The 17,954-nt window shown below is 36.8% G+C and overlaps 1 protein-coding gene across 16 annotated transcripts in view; it reads left to right on the top strand.

Annotated features, from left to right (window-relative positions):
• Positions 1–17,954, top strand: part of Mycbp2 (MYC binding protein 2) — a 234,193-nt gene that overhangs the window by 99,574 nt on the left and 116,665 nt on the right. For all 16 annotated transcript variants that reach the window (XM_031362810.1, XM_031362803.1, XM_031362817.1 and 13 more), the window contains 9 exons: positions 511–636; positions 719–846; positions 4,158–4,249; positions 6,821–6,955; positions 8,528–8,611; positions 12,438–12,534; positions 13,477–13,669; positions 13,994–14,268; positions 16,999–17,220. In XM_031362810.1, the coding sequence (XP_031218670.1) occupies positions 511–636; positions 719–846; positions 4,158–4,249; positions 6,821–6,955; positions 8,528–8,611; positions 12,438–12,534; positions 13,477–13,669; positions 13,994–14,268; positions 16,999–17,220 (1,352 nt within the window). The remainder of the gene's footprint in view (positions 1–510; positions 637–718; positions 847–4,157; positions 4,250–6,820; positions 6,956–8,527; positions 8,612–12,437; positions 12,535–13,476; positions 13,670–13,993; positions 14,269–16,998; positions 17,221–17,954) is intronic.

Raw genomic sequence — 17,954 nt, 5'->3', positions numbered from 1 at the left:
TTTTAATAGTTAAATTTGTATGTTCTTCTGTCATTCCCATTACAAAATAAATTTAATTACCTAAGAAGTTTGTTTTCCATGAAATGATTCAGAAGTTTCTAACCAATATCATGAAAGATTAATGGATGCCTAACTATAAAGCATCCCTGAAAATATAATTTTCTTAATAGAGAGATAAAGAAACTTGAATACATAATTTTTTGATAGTATTTAATTTAGGTATATCTTTATTTAATTAGAGATACAGAACTTTTGAAGTAATTAGTTGCTAGGGTTTTTTTTTTCTTCTTTTTAAGTCAGTCCACATACCTATGTCTAGTGTTGCTTTTAGAAAATGGTTTTTTAGAAAAATTCATTTAAGAGCTGGAGAGATGAGTCTGTGGATAAAGTTTGCCTTCCAAATGTCATGAGCAGAGTTGAGATGAATATTAATATTGCATTTATTGATAACATCAGTACGATAGGACATTTCCACTTCATGGTTTGAACTTGGCTGGTTCCTTGCTTTAGGTTGTCTTGACACTTTGGCCGCTATGCAGGATTTAAAGATGGGCATTGCAAGTACAGAGGAGGAGACCCAAGCAGTGCTGAGAGTGTACTCCAAGGAAGACTACAGTGTAGTCAACAGGTTTGAAAGTAAGTATGCTGAGGCTTGGCGCGTGCTCTCTAAAACTAGAAATACATGCATATTTTAAACCTCTTGACTTGCTTCTTTCAGGTCATGGAGGTGGCTGGGGTTACTCGGCTCATTCAGTAGAAGCCATACGTTTTAGTGCTGACACTGACATTTTACTTGGTGGCCTTGGCCTGTTTGGAGGAAGAGGAGAATATACTGCTAAAATTAAGGTAAGTTTCATGATTCTGTAACTGTTTCATCAGAAGACATTTGTTTGGCTTAGTTGTCTTATTGCGTATTTTCTTTTCCCCTTTTCCCTTGGTTTGTTATTAATGGATCCTTTAGAGAAAGGAAACACTGTTAAACTCTTACTCAAAAAAAAAATCTGTACAAAAGGAGAAAATGAGTTTTCAGAATTTAAAATTGAAAAAGGATTCCTAGCCAGTCTCATGGCTTTGTGCTGAACTTCCAAGTGGTTAGTTGGCTGCAGTGTTTTATGTGGTTGCCTTCCCAGAGCCATTTTAGTAACAGGATACAAACCTGTTCATTTTTATTGTCAATTACTATGTAAACAGGCACCTTCCACACTCACCCAGGTGGAAACTAGGGATGAAGTGAGAAGACGGAGGGATTTGTCGTGTATAAAAACTTTAGTCTTCCGGGTGTGCTGGCACAGGCTTGCAAGCCTAGAGAAGTGGGAGGCTGAGGCTGCATGGCACTTGTGGTGAGCTCAGGACCTGTGCACTGGGTTTCCCACACTTGTCTAACTCCTGAAGAACTAGCACTCATCGAGTGTAGAATACCTGTCTGTTTTTTATTTCTCCTTACTGGTGTGGACACTGTCTGCAGGCATCTGCTTCTTTACTAAGAAGCTCACACTGCAAGTTCTGCCCTAATTCCAATATCATGGTTTGCAAGAAAGTTTAGTTCGGTCTCTTTTGTGAGAGGTATTGTTTTTTAGAACACTCTGTAATACCCCAAATATAATATACTAAAGCTCTTTATTATTTTTGAGGATAATTGTACATAAATCTCAACCAAAATTGAAAACTTAAAAATGTTTACTTATGATGTTAATGTTAGTATGTATACTTTAAATTTTTCAGACACTATAGGAATGAATTTGGTAAAAGTTAAAGTTCTTATAGTTATGGAAATCATCTGAATAGACTAAAAATTAAGAATACCTCTAGCACATCTGCTCATACTAACAATACAGTAGTTTCAGTCTGGGTGTGTTTTAGTGCACCATCGTCAAAAGGGTTCAGAATGCCTTGACTCAGTGAACTCAGTGAGGTGTGCAGTTTAGTAGATAATACCCGGCCAACTCATCAGGATGATTTCTATGTAACTGATGATTTATATTCATTAGTACATTTGACTAATATCCACCAAGCTCTTCAGGATGATGTGTGTTTCTCCCTAGTGCCTCTAGAGCTTTTTGAGTCGCAGTGAGTTTCTTCCCCATGACTGAGGAAGGCATTAAAGCAGTGCTTCTCAGCTCCCGATGATACCACCCCTTCATCCAGTGCCTCAACTGTGGTGACTGACAGCAATAAAATAATAAAATTATTTTATTGCTCCTTCATAACTAATTTGTTAGTTATGAATCGTAATGTAAATCTCTGATATTCAGGATATCTGATATGCAACCCACAAATGGCTTGTGACCCATAGGTTGAGAACCAATGCCTTAATGGGACCAGAGTCTATGAGAACTCACTGGAGCACCTCTGATTTTATGTATGCTTCCTGTGTCACGGTCCTCTGTGCTCTAGTGCTTGCTTATCCCTCAGATATGTCACGCCATGCAGCCTCAGGACCTGGGTACTTGTTCTTTCTAGCTACACTTCTGACCTGCATATCTCCCTCCTCAGCACCTTTGACCTTGACTCTGATGTTTTTCTTTTGTTTTTTATGATCTGTATTTTTTTACCTTGTGTGTTTAGTTCCTAGAACCATGACTGGCATGTTGTATGAGTTTAAAAGTATTTGTTGAGTATCAGTGGAAGAGACAAATTGTTGTGACATCTCAGAAAAGAATTTGAAAAACCACTGACCAATTTTACTCTGGGGTATTCTTATCAGATACACTTTTGAAGGCATTACTAAGTGGCAGTCACTTGTGTAGTATATGAGCACCTGAGTTCAATCTCTACCACTACAAAAGACAAAGGGCAAGCTATTAGATGGAAGTTGGATCAGTTCGGGACTATTACGATTCCCAGCCAGAAATAGAGTGTGCTTGAACTGACCGTCTTTTTGTACTGTTGAAGAATAGTCACAGTGATGTCAAAGAAATGGAAGCACATGCTGTTGTCCAGCAAGAAGGGGCTGATGATCACTGTATGCCAGAACAAAGAATACTCGGGTCCCTGGGAGAGAGATTCTGTAAAGTCTGATGATAGAAACAGGTTTCTATTCTAAACTCTAGGTTTAGATAGTAATGTTCAGTAATTGTAAATGTATTTTAATGTCTTATCTGCTGTTGTTGCCATTTACCTGCTATAACTCTCTAGAAATAAATGAAGTCTTTCCAAATGTTAGTCCATTTTTCTTAGAAAAATGTTGATTAAATTATAATTACATCACTCCCTCTACCTTCCTGGTCTATCCTCAAATCCCGTTCATGACTCCTTCTCCCAACCCCTCCCATGTTGCCCTTCACTACTCCTCAATATTTTTATTATGATTGTCACATATATAAATGCATAAATATATAAATACAGCCTGTGGCATCTGTTTAGCTTGGTTCATGCATGTCTCATTTCAGGGCTGAAAGCTTTGTACTGGGTAAGCATTTAGGGGCTTGTCTCTGAAAAGTCTGATTCTTATATTAATCCATCTTTTAAAAGATCTCTTTCCTCATACTTTGTTTTACCTTACCTAGAATCTGACCTTACCTATAATCTTTATTTCAAGTTTTTCATCTCTTATTTTCCCATGCTACTTACTAAACTCCTTTCTGCTACCTCTAGTTTGTTTTTTTTTTTCCTGAGAACCTTAATGTGACTTTTCAATTCCTCTGTAGTAATATTTTTATAATCTTTTTGTGCATAGTTTTTCTGTAAGGGTTCTACAAATATTCTTTCATTTAATTTGCACTATCACTACAGGATGAACACTGTTAATATCTACCTTCTTTTTATGGGCAAGGAAACTTGGCCCCAGATCTCCACAGCTGCTAAGTAATGAAATAAGAGTGGGCCTCATTTACAGTCTCTGAGTTAAAATGCTTTGAGTTGTTTCTAAGTCCTTTGAAAGTTTATATTCCTACTTTATCATATCAGGTACAAACTTAACAGTATAGAGCAGAATTGATACATCCATAAAACACTGTATAATTCTTATTTTAAATGCATGTATACTTATATAATTTATTTAGTTATTGAATTTAATATTTAACTTAGTAATTAAAATTTAATTAATAGATAAGAGCTTTATATAATTTATAGTTTAGTTATACTGGACATGTACAAAATCATAAATTTAGGTGCACAAAACTGAATGATTGGGAACAATGTGTTTTTCTATACTCCAGCTATTTGAGTTGGGTCCTGATGGAGGAGATCATGAAACAGATGGAGACCTTCTTGCAGAGACTGATGTGCTGGCTTATGACTGTGCTGCTAGGTAAATGTTTTACTCATTATGAGTGAAGTTTTTACATATTTGAATTAAAAATTTTATTTTAATTTAACAAGCATTTTTAAAAGGAAGTTTTTGAATAATCTATTATTGGTAAGTTACGAAATTTAACTATATAAAGCTATGTTTCACTCAGTGATGGATATATATTCTGAGAATTGTTAAACAGTTTTATCCACTTATAAATATCATAGGTTTTCACACAAACCTAGATAATCTGGCACCCTCTACCAGGTACACAACTTGGCAAAATAACTTAATCACTATCCAAGTTATATTATAACTTGTATTCTTAAATGTTAAGTAAAATATGAATATAATAGTAATCTTAATTTTAACATAGATGAATAACTCAAAACTGAAAGTAGAAATATATACATATATATTTCTATTATATATAATAACTATATATTTCTATTTTCTATTTTTAGTCTTGAGTTAATACATATACATTATAATTATAATACATATATTTATAATGTATTATGATATGATATAAATATAATACATATAATTATAATACTATATATATGTGTGTATATATATAAAATATATATATACACACATATATATATTGCATGTATGATACACTCAGGGAGGTTATCAGCTTTGTTGAAGGCTCTTGACAACATACTTAGACCAGAGTATTTATTTATAAAAAAATTATTAGTATAAAAAGACTTAGGTTTTGCAGTCCTTTCTGGAGTCCTAAGAATTGTGTCATCAATGCACTATGATAAATTAGTGCTTTGATCCCTGAACTGTTGTGATGAAAAAAGACATAAACTGAGCTTTATAATGATAATAATAGTTCACTATACATCCTAGCTATGTTTCACAAATGCTGTTTCGTGGCCAGGGGAAAATGGCTCAGTTGTCACAGTCTAGCTCTTCTCTCTCTCTCTCTCTCTTTCTCTCTCTCTCTCTCTCTCTCTCTCTCTCTCTCTCTCTCTCTCTCTCTCTCTCTCTCTCACACACACACACACACACACACACACACACGCCCGTAAAGATGTGCCCACTGCCTCTCTCTCTCTCACACACACACACACACACACACACACATACACACACGCCCGTAAAGATGTGCCCACTGCCCCCACCACACAAAAGTAACCTTAAAAGGAGCATAACAGCTTTTTGCTGATAATAATACATGTTTTCAGAAATAAAGGCAAGACATTGGCTTTACCTTTATCACCAGAGATAATACTTTTGAGAACTGAAGAGTGTATCTAAAGAAAAATTAGTCTATTTGTTTACTTTAAGCAATGGTTCTCAACCTATTGGTCACAACCCCTTTGGCAAACATCTGTCTTCAGATATATTTACATTACAATTAATAATAGTAGCAAAGTTACACTTATGAAGTAGCAGTGGAAATAATTTTATGGTTGGGAATCATGACAACATAAGGAACTGCATTAAAAGGTTGCGGTATTAGGAAGATTCAGAACCACTGCTTTAGACTATATGATGCTGTTGTTACTTTGTATTCTTCAGATTTTATACAAATTCACCCTACAGGACATTAAAAAAAGATAATTTTTATAAAACTTTACTAGACCATTATTAATTGCTATTTATTTTTGAACAGAGGACTATGGTTCTAAGATTGACATTATGATGAATTTGGTAGTGAATGGTCTAGAGTTTCTTCATTAGCTCACTCACTATGCCCCAGCTTTTCTGGGTAGCATGTGTATCCTTTGGTTTAGTCTTCACTCATACATCGTCATGGATTAACAAAGCAGGACCCCTCTTGTGTGGCGGTTTTTCCTCTCACATATTTTTACTGAGATCTGTTGATTCTCCTGCTTATTGCTCTTTTCTTTTGTTTATTATCAATACCAGTTAAGTTCAGTCACTTTTACTTGTCCACCTACCAGCTCTTCTTACAGTTCAGTGCCATTTCCTGTTAAACTAAATTAACCTTTTTTATGTGTGCAATTCTTGTTCTGACAGGCTCAATTCCATACAGCATCTGTATTAATTTAGTCCACAGACAGCTCAGTGAACTAAACATTTTTTGAACTTTTCATTATTTGGAGGGGATTTCATACATGAATATACTATATTTACACTTTGGGGTTCAGGTAAACTAAAATACAGAATAATTATAGTAACTTGCCCCAAATGTCCAAGCTAGTGGGTCATTTTTCTGACAATTCTCCCCTCAGGACTCTTAGCTGAATAAATAGTCTTAAAACTAAGGGGAAGTTCTCTTGCCTGGGTAATGCTTTTATAACAGCTTCAAATTTGTCTTGCTTTAATTTGAAAGTTTTATAAAATTTAAAACTTACATGTTATAGAATTCATAAAGAAGAGAAAGAAACTTTGATTTTCCAAACCTAAGGAACTGAAATTTGTTTGTAGGGTTAGGGTTAGGGTTAGGGGTCCAGATTTTAAGGTTCTTGTCTGGCAAGAATCCTTAAAAACAAAAAAAAAAAAAGAAAAAAAAAACAAAAGCAATTTCATGGGTTTTGGCATAGGGTAGTTGATAGTAAGTACATGTAACAGACGAGGGCTAAGTGTTGGACTTCTTCATTTCTCTAGAGAAAAATATGCAATGATGTTTGATGAGCCAGTTCTCCTGCAAGCTGGATGGTGGTACGTAGCATGGGCTCGAGTATCAGGGCCCAGCAGTGACTGTGGCTCTCACGGACAAGCGTCTATTACCACAGATGATGGGTAAGCATAGTGGAAACTTACAATTGCTAAGAGTTAAATTCATATAATATGTAACCAAATATGCTGAATCAATCTAGACAGAGCAAAGAGTACATTATTCTTAAAAAATGGCATTTGTATCTTTCTGGGTATCAAGTTGTTTCGAAGCTTTATAACTGAATTAACAATTACATAGAGGAAGGGTGCAGGATACTGATGAATTTGGAATCATAAAAAGGATGTGTATGTATGCATGCATATATATACATTTATAGTGAATATATACATATAGTATATATACATAATGTTTTTATGAATAGATTGATAGTACATGGGCAAACAGTTTGTAAGACACAAAGCTTCTGTCATATAAAATATTACCTTAATGAAATGCAGAGGAAAATTTTCTCAGTTTCAGACTAGGAGAAAAGCTTATTCAATAAAGTGTTAGCCACACAAGCACGGGAGGAGGATTCTTGTCTAATGCCAAGAATCCATGTAGAAAATTGGGATAAGGTAACATACACTGGGGAGCAGTGCCAAGTGTGCCCTTGGAGCATGCTGGTCAGACAGCCCAGTGGCAAATGAGACCTTTCTTTTCTCTTTCTTTCTTCCTTCCTTCCTTCCTTCCTTCCGTCCTTCCTCTCTCTCTCTCTTTCCCTCCTTCTTTCTCTCTTTCTTTCTTTCTTTCTTTCTTTCTTTCTTCCTTCCTTCCTTCCTTCCTTCCTTCCTTTCTTCCTTTCTTTCACTGATTGGCTCTTTAGAAGCAATAATTGAGGTAGGCCCCTGGTCTCCATATATACACATACACACAGGCACAAGCACTCATGGGACATGCACATACCTATACACTGCACTTCCTTTTACAGTATACTATTTGATTCCCTCAGTAAGTTTTAAAGCAGTTATTTTCCCATTCATACTCAGGCAATTAGAGAAATACAATGGGAAATAATATGCTTAGAGTAATAGCGTGGTTACCATGTGCAGAACCTAGCCCTCTGTCTGCACGTCTAGTCTGATCCTAGTGTTTGTGAGAGAAACTGAGTTCATTTCATTTCTCATGAACATAGTAGTATAAAAGGTACATGCTAATTTATGAGGTGAATTCTCTTTTGATGAGTATTTACAGGCAGTTAAATCTGCCTTAGGATGTTTCTATTCCAACTCCCTGTTGGATTTTACTAGAACTGAATTCACCCAGAGTTGCATGGTTATTGTATATAGTTTGTTCCATGTGGAATCTCATGGCCCTTGGAGGCTAAAGTTTCTACATGCACCGAGTTAAGCTGCTTTATGCTCAAAAGTGGAAGTGTTTAGTTGAACACTGACTGTGCAGGTGAAAACGAAGCTGAAGGCCGGAGGCCAAGGGCTCCTCAGCCAGGATTCCCATCAAGCTCAGTCTTTCATTGGTTCCTAACTCGACAGCTCTAAGTCAGGACATGACTGTTTGATTTGCGATTTATTTTAAAAAATGAAGAATTTTCATTAGCATAAAATTTGAAGACCTTATCATTGAAGTTCTTACTAACTTTATTGAGCCTTAAAGCTTGTCATTTTTCAATGTCATCCTATTCCTTCTTGCTCTTTTAGGGTGATTTTTCAGTTCAAGAGTTCAAAGAAGTCAAATAATGGTACCGATGTAAATGCTGGTCAGATACCTCAGCTGTTATACAGGTATTAAAGTTAGCTAATTTTGAGTTAACTAATGTAACTTAGTCATTTGCTATGTTGAAATAAAATCACTATAAATTATGTAGTAATGGAGAAATTATTCAAACACTGAGCAAATTAATGTTATACTAGTAGAATATAGTTACTTAAATTTTTGTTACTATTTAGTATACTTTATGAATATTTTTTGCATCAGACTTCATTAAAAATTTTACATATCGTGGCATCAGTATTATATCAATAGCAGTATGCCAATAGCTGGTTTCTAAATCTGCTTTTTTATTTTAATACCCATTTCAAAATGTAATAAAGTTTGTCTTAAAGAATGTGAATTAGGATGGGAAACTACTTTCTCTGTGCTAGAGATTAAACCTAGGGACTGACACAGGCTAGACAACCATCCAATACTCTGCTTGATCTGTCCTGATAGTCTTAAAACATTGTCTGTGATAGAAGCCATTGAAAACATCTTACCGTTAGCTTCTACTTTTAAATAAAACAGCAAATTGCTCATGATGTTTATTATAATATTAACAATAAGAATTTTAATTAATTCACAGTAATTCAAACATGGAATGAGATGTGTTTGATATCTGAAAGTATTTGTCTATTTCTAGATTAAACCCCCATTAAAAATGCCTTTCTTACTATACATAGTCCCAAAAAGTAGAAGCAACTCTCTCTTTCATATCTTCTAGTAATCACTGAAAGAATTGAATGTTAGAAATCTCATATTTATCCAGAAAGCATTTTTGGTCTTTACCTTATCTATTGTAGACATTGTTTTTGACATTAGCAGTGTTTGTCTGCTGGTTGTGAGCTTTGGCTTTTAAAAAACTGAGTCATCTCTCTAGCACAAAAGTACTTTATGAACATAGCAAATTGCACTAGGCTGCTCTTAAAACTACTGTTTAATATGTGCATTCCTAGGAAATATAATATTTATATTTTTAATGCTGAATATTAAAGTTGATTATTTTACTGTGGCATATGTACATTTTAATATTTTTAATTTAATTTAATTATTTTTATTACTTCTTTGGGAATTTCACAATGTATTTTGAAAATGTTCATCCATACTTCTCCCTCTAATTCATTCCAAATCTACCCTGCCCTTTCCCTATTCCTACTTCATACCCCTCTTTTGCTTTCTATGGTCTTTTTTCCTGATTTCTTAAGGTACATACATACATACATATATATATATATATATATATATATATATATATATATATATATATATATATATATATTGAAGGTGAATGGTCATTTTATCTAATATATAAATTTACAAAATACCCATGGAAGGAGTTGCAGAGATTGCCCCACCTGGGGATCCTTCCTGTGTTCAATCACAAAACCCAGACACTATTGTGGATGCCAGCAAGTGCTGACTGACAGGAGCCTGATATAGCTGTCTCCTGAGAGGCTCTGCCAGTGCCCAACTAATACAGAAGTGGAGGCTCACAGCTATCCATTGGACTGAGCACAGGGTCCCCAGTGAAGGAGCTAGAGAAAGGACCCAAGGAACTGAAGGGTTTGCAGCCCCTTAGGAGGAACAACAATATGAACTAACTAGTACCCTCAGAGCTTCCAGGGACTAAACCACCAGCCAAAGAGTACACATGGTGGACTCATGGCTCCAGATGCATATGTAGCAGAGGATGGCCTACTCAGTCATCAATGGGAGGAGAGACCCTTGGTCCTGGGAAGATTCTATTTTTTTTGTTTTGTTTTGTTTTTGTTTTTGTTTTTTATTTTTTATTTTATTAGATATTTTCTTTATTTACATGTCATACGATATCTCCTTTCCCAGTTTCCCCCCTCTAAAAAACCCAAAAAACAAACAAACAAACAAACAAAAACCAACAAGAACAAACCCCTGCTCCCTTTCCCCTCCCCCTGCTCACCACCCCACCCTCTCTTGCTTACTGGCCCATGCATTCCCCTATACTAGGGCATAGAACCTTCACAGGGCCAAGGGCCTCTCCTCCCATTGATGACCAGCTTGACCATCCTCTACTATACATATGCTGCTGGTGCCATCAGTCCCACCATGTGTACTCTTTGGTTGGTGGTTTAGTCCCTGGGAGCTCTGAGGGTACTAGTTAGTTCATATTGTTGTTTGCCCTAAGGGGCTGCAAACCCTTGAACTCCTTTGGTCCTTTCTCTAGCTCCTTCATTGGGGACCCTATGCTCAGTACAATGGATGGCTGTGAGCCTCTACTTCTTTATAAGTCGGGTACTATCAGAGCCTCTCAGGAGACTGAGTGAGGTAACCCAAACAAAAAATAACACACATGGTATGCACTCTCTGATAAGTGTATATTAGCCTAGAAGTTTGGAATACACGAAGAACAATCCATAAACCACAAGAAACTCAAGAAGAAGGGAGACCAAAATGTGGACACTTCATTCCTTCTTAAAAGGGAAAACAAAATACCCATGGAAGGAGTTGCAGAGACTAAGTATGGAGCAGAGACTTAAGAAAGGACAATCCAGCCTGGGAAGGTTCTATTCCCCAGTGTAGGGGAATGCCAGGGCCAAGAAGGGGGAGAGGATGAGTTGGTGAGCAGGGGAAGCGGGGAGGGGATAGGGTTTTTTTTCAGAGGGGAAGCCAGGAAAGGGAAGAACATTTGAAATGTAAATAAAGAAAATATCTAATAAAAAAATCAACTTTAAATAAATAAATAAATAAATAAATAAATGAAAAAAGAAAGCATCTTCAATAAATGGTACTGGTCTAACTGGCTGTCTGTATATAGAAAAACGAAAATAGACCCATATTTGTCACCTTGCACAAAGCTCAAGTCCAAGTGAATCAAGAACCTCAACATAAAATTAGATACATTTTATTTTATTGTTTTCATTTCTTTTTCTGCCAAAACTTAGACTGCTATAATACGTTTTCTTTAATGAATTATTTAATGATTCCTTATGTATTCCTTTCACTGATTGACTTTATATTTACAAAGGGTTTTTTAAGCTATCTGATTCTACTTTAACTGCTCTCAAGCCTCCCAATACAGTGCATTGATTATAGATTTGTGGAACAGCCCCCCTACTCATTTATTCACTTTTGCCGGCATAAAGCTTATGGTGTGCTCATTGTTACTCTTTTCTCCAGTACTTAGTTGTTACACTTTCAACATCTTGTTCATTAATGTGTGATGTGGTGGGTATGTGTGTCTGTGTTTGCGTGCGTGTGCGTGCGTGTGTGTGTGTGTGTGTGTGTGTGTGTGTGTGTGTGTGTGTGTTGTGTATGTGTGTGTACATGCACACGCGCATGCTTGTGCGTGTGAATGTGTGTAGATTTGTAGATAGGTATGTGCCTAGATGGGTAAATGATATCTTATATTGAGTCTACTTAGTGTTGCTCTCATGTGTTTAGTGCTGACTGCTTGGAATTGTGTGACCTATCAGAAACTCCTCCCTAGAGAAAACTCCATTCCCACGCTCAGCAGCCATTTATTGTCTATAGCTCTTTATCTGTGGTGGGATTGGGAGATTTCTCCTCCCATCTACGTTGGCATGTCGGCTGGTGTCATGCAAGTCCTGTGCTGGTGTTGGACTGGCAACCCCAGATGCACCGTCTCCGTGAAGTTAGCTTTCCTGTCAGCCCCAGAAGACACTGTTTGCTCCTGTCCACCAAATCTCTCTCTGGATCTTAGAATCTGTCTCTTCAGTTATTGTCCTTGAGCCTTGGGGAGAGTGGGACATAATATAGATACTGCATTTGTAACTGGGCACTCCACTGATAATAAAGAATGTATAGTAAAAGTTGTCCCTGGACATTTGAACAGAATATATGTGTCTCTTCTACCGCCAGACTCCCGACCAGCGATGGCAGCACTTCAAAAGGCAAACAGCAAACTAGTGAGCCTGTCCACATTTTAAAGAGATCTTTTGCAAGAACTGTCTCTGTGGTAAGCCTCTGGAAAACCTCTAAGCTTTGCTAGTTAGTGCCGAGTGTTAACTCTAAGGCTATCTCAGCATAGCTTTAGAAATTCAGATGTTTATAGATAGTCTAGGCAAAGATAATGCACCTTTCAGTAGTGGAAAAGTAAAGATATTGCTTGTGACTTTACTATGTCCAGCTGAATTAGCTTTTCTATGTCTGAAATAACTTGTGACTTTTCTGATTAGACACATTCCTTGCTAAGTAATTACCTTTTCATTAAGGCAATACTGTTCTGGCCATTTCCAAAAATTTCTGTATGTGTATGTAAATGTAAATGGCCTTGTGGTTAACAGGTAATTGAGATTATTTATTATTCAGCCATTTACTTTAATTTTTTCCTTTTTTTATATTACATCAGCAGTCATCTGGACCTTGGTGAGAACTGGGGAGCACAGTGCTCCTTTCTGGGGTTCTATAGTGTCTGCGATCATTTAGTGTGACATTTTTCAGACTGTTAGAACCTCAGGGAAGCCAACCCCACGAACCCATGCTTGAGAATTAAAAAAACACGAATAGTGAGTTTTGTTAGCATTTTCTAGTCAACTTCTCAAAAATTGGTTATAGTTTTAATTATACATTTTAATATATAGGTAGTGTATATATGTATAGATAGATATCACTGATTTATAATATTTTAACACTACTTTAAATTGTTATTCTATACTGATTTATCATTTTGAAGAAACATGTAAATTATATTGTTTCTTTTTCTTCTTTTGTCTGTGTTTATAAGATAAACTAGCTAAAAGGAAAATATAAATATATGTATATAGGTATTTTATTTCAACTACCAAAACTCAACAAGAAGTTGAAGTTAGTTTTGAAGTGGCGGCGTGCCACTTCAGTCCCCCTTTCCTCAAACTGTGGTTTCGTTTGCACTGACGATGTGTCTCTCCATCCTGCGTAGGAGTGCTTTGAGTCGCTGCTGAGCATCCTCCACTGGAGCTGGACGACCTTAGTCTTAGGAGTTGAGGAGCTTAGGGGGCTGAAAGGGTTCCAGTTCACTGCTACACTCCTCGATTTAGAGCGACTGCGTTTCGTGGGGACCTGTTGTCTGCGCTTATTGCGCGTCTACACCTGTGAAATATACCCAGTATCAGGTATGGTGATCTTTTAAAATAACATTGGAAAAAAATAATTTCAAGTTTTGAAAAAGTCAATATAGAGAGAGTTAAAGTTTCCCCCTAAAATTAAGACAGAAAAATGTAACTTTTAAACTTTTTTCAAGTAGAAAATATTTCAACCACTAATTGACATATAAGTATTAATGCCAGTTCTTTTTTTTCCATGTTGATTTCTGTAGCACTCTTAATCTCTAAGCAGTTTCATTCCTGGGTTTTGGTGTTTGACTTTTATTTGTACAGTAGATGACTGAATTAGCATACATACACTTTGATTTATTGGCACCTTTTATTTTCTCAAAGCTACAGGAAAAGCAGTTGTAGAAGAAACTAGCAAATTAGCTGAGTGTATTGGAAAAACAAGAACTTTGTTAAGAAAAATCTTATCAGAAGGAGTTGACCATTGCATGGTAAAGTTGGATAATGACCCTCAGGGATACCTCAGCCAGCCCTTGAGTCTACTAGAAGCCGTCCTTCAGGAGTGCCACAACACCTTCACTGCTTGCTTTCACTCATTCTACCCAACACCAGCACTACAGTGGGCTTGCCTGTGCGATCTACTCAATTGTCTGGATCAGGTAAGCTAAGTTTATAAGGAATTGGTTGAAAATAAAATATATTGCTTACTATTCTGCAAGAAAATTGATACAGATTTTCTTACCTTATTAATTACTAGTGATCAGTTAGAAATCTACTTGGTATGCATCACTCTTATAGCTAAAACTTAGAAAAATTGTTCATTCTCTGGTATTATCTGTTATAAATTATCAGACATGTTTCTGTAACTACTCACCTTTTCTTTCAGTCTAGAGGTGAGGTTATTTGAGAGAGGGAAAAAGAATACAGTGAGTGCGAGAACAAGTGCAGCTCCACATGACCCTGGTGGCTTTCCAGTTGTAAGAACAGGAAGAGGGAGGGAGCCAAGGGTGTGTAAACATCATTCATTCACACATGAAGGCACTTGACAGAGCTATAGGGAAGCCAGAGGCATTGAGTCTGATAGTTGGAGACTTCAGTTCTCATGCTGCAGTAATCAGTGATAAAACCAGACAAAAAGTGTAAAGGAATAAGGATTTCAACAATTATGTAGACCATCTTGATATTTAAGATTTTCTTTTATTTTTAATAATGTGTTTATATATCTGTATGTATGTATACATATATGCAGTTAAGTAGAGAGGAGAAGAGGACTTGTTGGAGCTGGAGTCATAGGCAGTTATGATCTACTGAATTAAATTTGTCCTCTAAGAAAACAGGAAGTGTTCTTAACTGCTGAGCAGAACCATCTCTCCAATGTTAATCTTTTTTTTTTGTTTTTGTTTTGTTTTGTTTTGTTTTTTGAGACAGGGTATCTCTGTGTAACCCTGGCTGTCCTGGAACTCACTCTGTAGACCTGGCTGGCCTTGAACTCAGAAATCCGCCTGTCTCTACCTCCCAAGTGCTGGGATTAAAGGCATGCGCCACCACCGCCCAGCTAATCTAGCAGAATTCAAAAGATTAAGTTTGTAAAATCAGAACCAGAGAGATGGTAGCTCAGCCATTAACAATATTGGCTAGTCATCCAGAGGATCCAGTTCCAATTCCCAGTGCCCACATGAGGGCAGGTCCACCATGGCAGACATCCTCTTCTGACTTTCTAAAGCTTCAGGTTGCCAAGTGGTGCAGTCTTACATGCAGGAAAAACACTTAGATACACATTTTTTAAAATTACTGTAAAGAGTATAATCTGCATAGTAAGCTCCAGGCCAGTCAGGGCTACCTAGCAAAGCCTTATCTGAAAAGTAAGGGGGAAAGGAGGATCTTAATTGCCTTTTGTCCATTAAAAAACCAGAATTCATTATTTAAAACTTTGCCACAAATCAAATTCCTAACTTGGGTATTGTCATTCATAGAGTCTTTAAACATTTCTAAAGAAATACCATGTTTAACACATTCCTTCAGAAAACAGAGCCAGCCGGTAACTGAGGACATGCCTAATACCAAACCTAACAGACAGTGTGAGTTATTAAGATAGTGGACAAATACCACGAAGGCACACGTACTCGTATAACACTATTGAGTTAGAAGTCATGGATAGAGGGTTGTTATTTATCTGGAAGTGCAGGGTTAACGTCCAGAAATGAATAGAATGAGTTGTTCTGGAGTGTGCGCCAGTGGTAAGGTGCTCTCTGCCACTAATAGAGCCCAGTTTCCAGTACTGGAGTTAAAAAGAGTTCATTATATTAACTAAATAAAGGGAAAATCATATTGTACTTGCAATATATATTCAAAATATATTCACCAGAGTTAAGAGTTAATCAGTGATAAAAACTTTGTAAACAAGGATGTACTGAAACGTCCTAACTTGATAAAGGATCTCTTAAGGACAATCTGTAACTAACATCTTACTTGATGATAAAATAATATTGAATACTTTCTTTAGTTTGGAAACAATATAGTGTGCCGTGAAGAATAATCTATAGCCAGCGTCCTCCATAACGGTGAGGTCTTGAATGTTCCCCCACGTTTGGAAACACGTCCTGTGTGTTCTTGCCACCTTCATTTAATACTGTAGTGGAAGAGATAGCTGTACTTACCCTGCTTCTGATTCATCACCATCATCACAGTGGAGTCCCAGTGCACTTTGATCCATGTGAGGAGGACAGTATATTTATCCCACCAGTGGTTCCCTACAAGAGTACTGCCTGGACCAGTGGGTAAATTAAGTATTCTCAGCATAGCAGTCTCCCTTTGTTAGGCTAGCTTTCCAACATTGGATCAAAGTGATACACTGCTATATTTTTATGCTTGACTGATAACACAAATGTTTGAAGAGCTAAGTAGTGTGTGTATGATTTTTTTTTTGAATTAGGATTTCCTTTCTTGATAAGTTTTAAAAAGTCATAAAAAATGTACAGCTGAGCTAAGATTTCTACATAAATGGTATATGATAACATTTTTGTGGCCTTAGTAAAATGGTATTACCATGGTGCAATTTGTATTCTTTTATTTTTGTGTAAAATAGTTTCATTGCTTATAGATTGTGTGTTTGATAGATTCTAATGGGAGTCCTTTAACATCTCCCATTGAGAAATGCCTGGAAGAACGTGATTGTACAGATATGTATGAACACTGGGTTGCAATAGGACTGGAAATAAACTTTTCTTGAGTCTTCTTCCCCATTATTACTAGATAATGGTTTACTGTATTGATGTGCTGTTATCCAGTATTAAAGCCACTTAATGACTGTGTGATATACACTTGGGCATATACGAAGAAACTTGGTTCCCAGTGATGCAGTATTTAAGGGTTACTTTTGTTCTTACAAGGATATCCAGGAAGCAAACTTTAAGACATCAAGTAGCAGGCTCCTCGCAGCTGTTATGTCAGCTCTGTGTCACACGTCTGTGAAGCTGACTTCTCTCTTCCCCATTGCATACGATGGAGAAGTACTGCTGCGATCAGTTGTTAAGCAGGTCAGCACGGAGAACGACTCAACGCTAGTTCATCGTTTTCCACTTCTAGTGGGACACATGGAAAAGCTCAGCCAGGTATGTCAGTTTTGGAAATCTCTTACATTGGAGGAATAAAACATTCATAAAACATTCGTAGGTTGGTACCTCATCTTCCTTGTTGATAATTACTATATTTGCAAATGATTAACAAATGATTATCTGTTTCATAATAAGCTATTCTCTAATTCTCATGCTTATGTGAAAAAAATTCTTAGTTACTATTTTATTGCCATGACAAAACACCATGGCAAAAGCATCTTATAGAAGAAGCATTTACTTGGAGCTTGCTTACAGTTTCAGAGGGTGATCACCGATCAACAAGGCAGGGAGCATAGTTACAGGAAGGCATGGCATAGCTGCTTGCACTGTGATCCACTAGCCATCAGCAGAGAGAAACTGGGCTTTGTTTGGGCTTTTGAAACCCTGAAGTTTACCCCCAGTGAGACACAGCTCCTCCAACAATGCTGTATCTCCTAATCCTTTCAAATGGCTCCACTGCCTGGGAATGAAGCATTCAACCATATGAGCTATGAGGGCCATTCTTAACTATAATGAGCAGTCTGATTCTACATGACAACTCACTTCTAAAATGTGATTAGACAGTAAATATATATGTAATTGTTTATTGCTATTTCATTTGAAAGTAAGTTACACTGCAGACTCAATGTGCCAGGATGGGGGATACCCAAGGAGGGATGAGCACCAACCTCTCAGAGGACAAGGGGAGAGGGAGCAGGAGTAGGGACTCTGTGAACGGGGGGTGTGCCAAC

This window comes from Mastomys coucha, unplaced genomic scaffold, assembly GCF_008632895.1.
Source record: "Mastomys coucha isolate ucsf_1 unplaced genomic scaffold, UCSF_Mcou_1 pScaffold9, whole genome shotgun sequence".
NCBI classification, from domain to species: Eukaryota; Metazoa; Chordata; class Mammalia; order Rodentia; family Muridae; genus Mastomys; species Mastomys coucha.
This window is presented reverse-complemented; position numbering and strand designations above follow the sequence as displayed.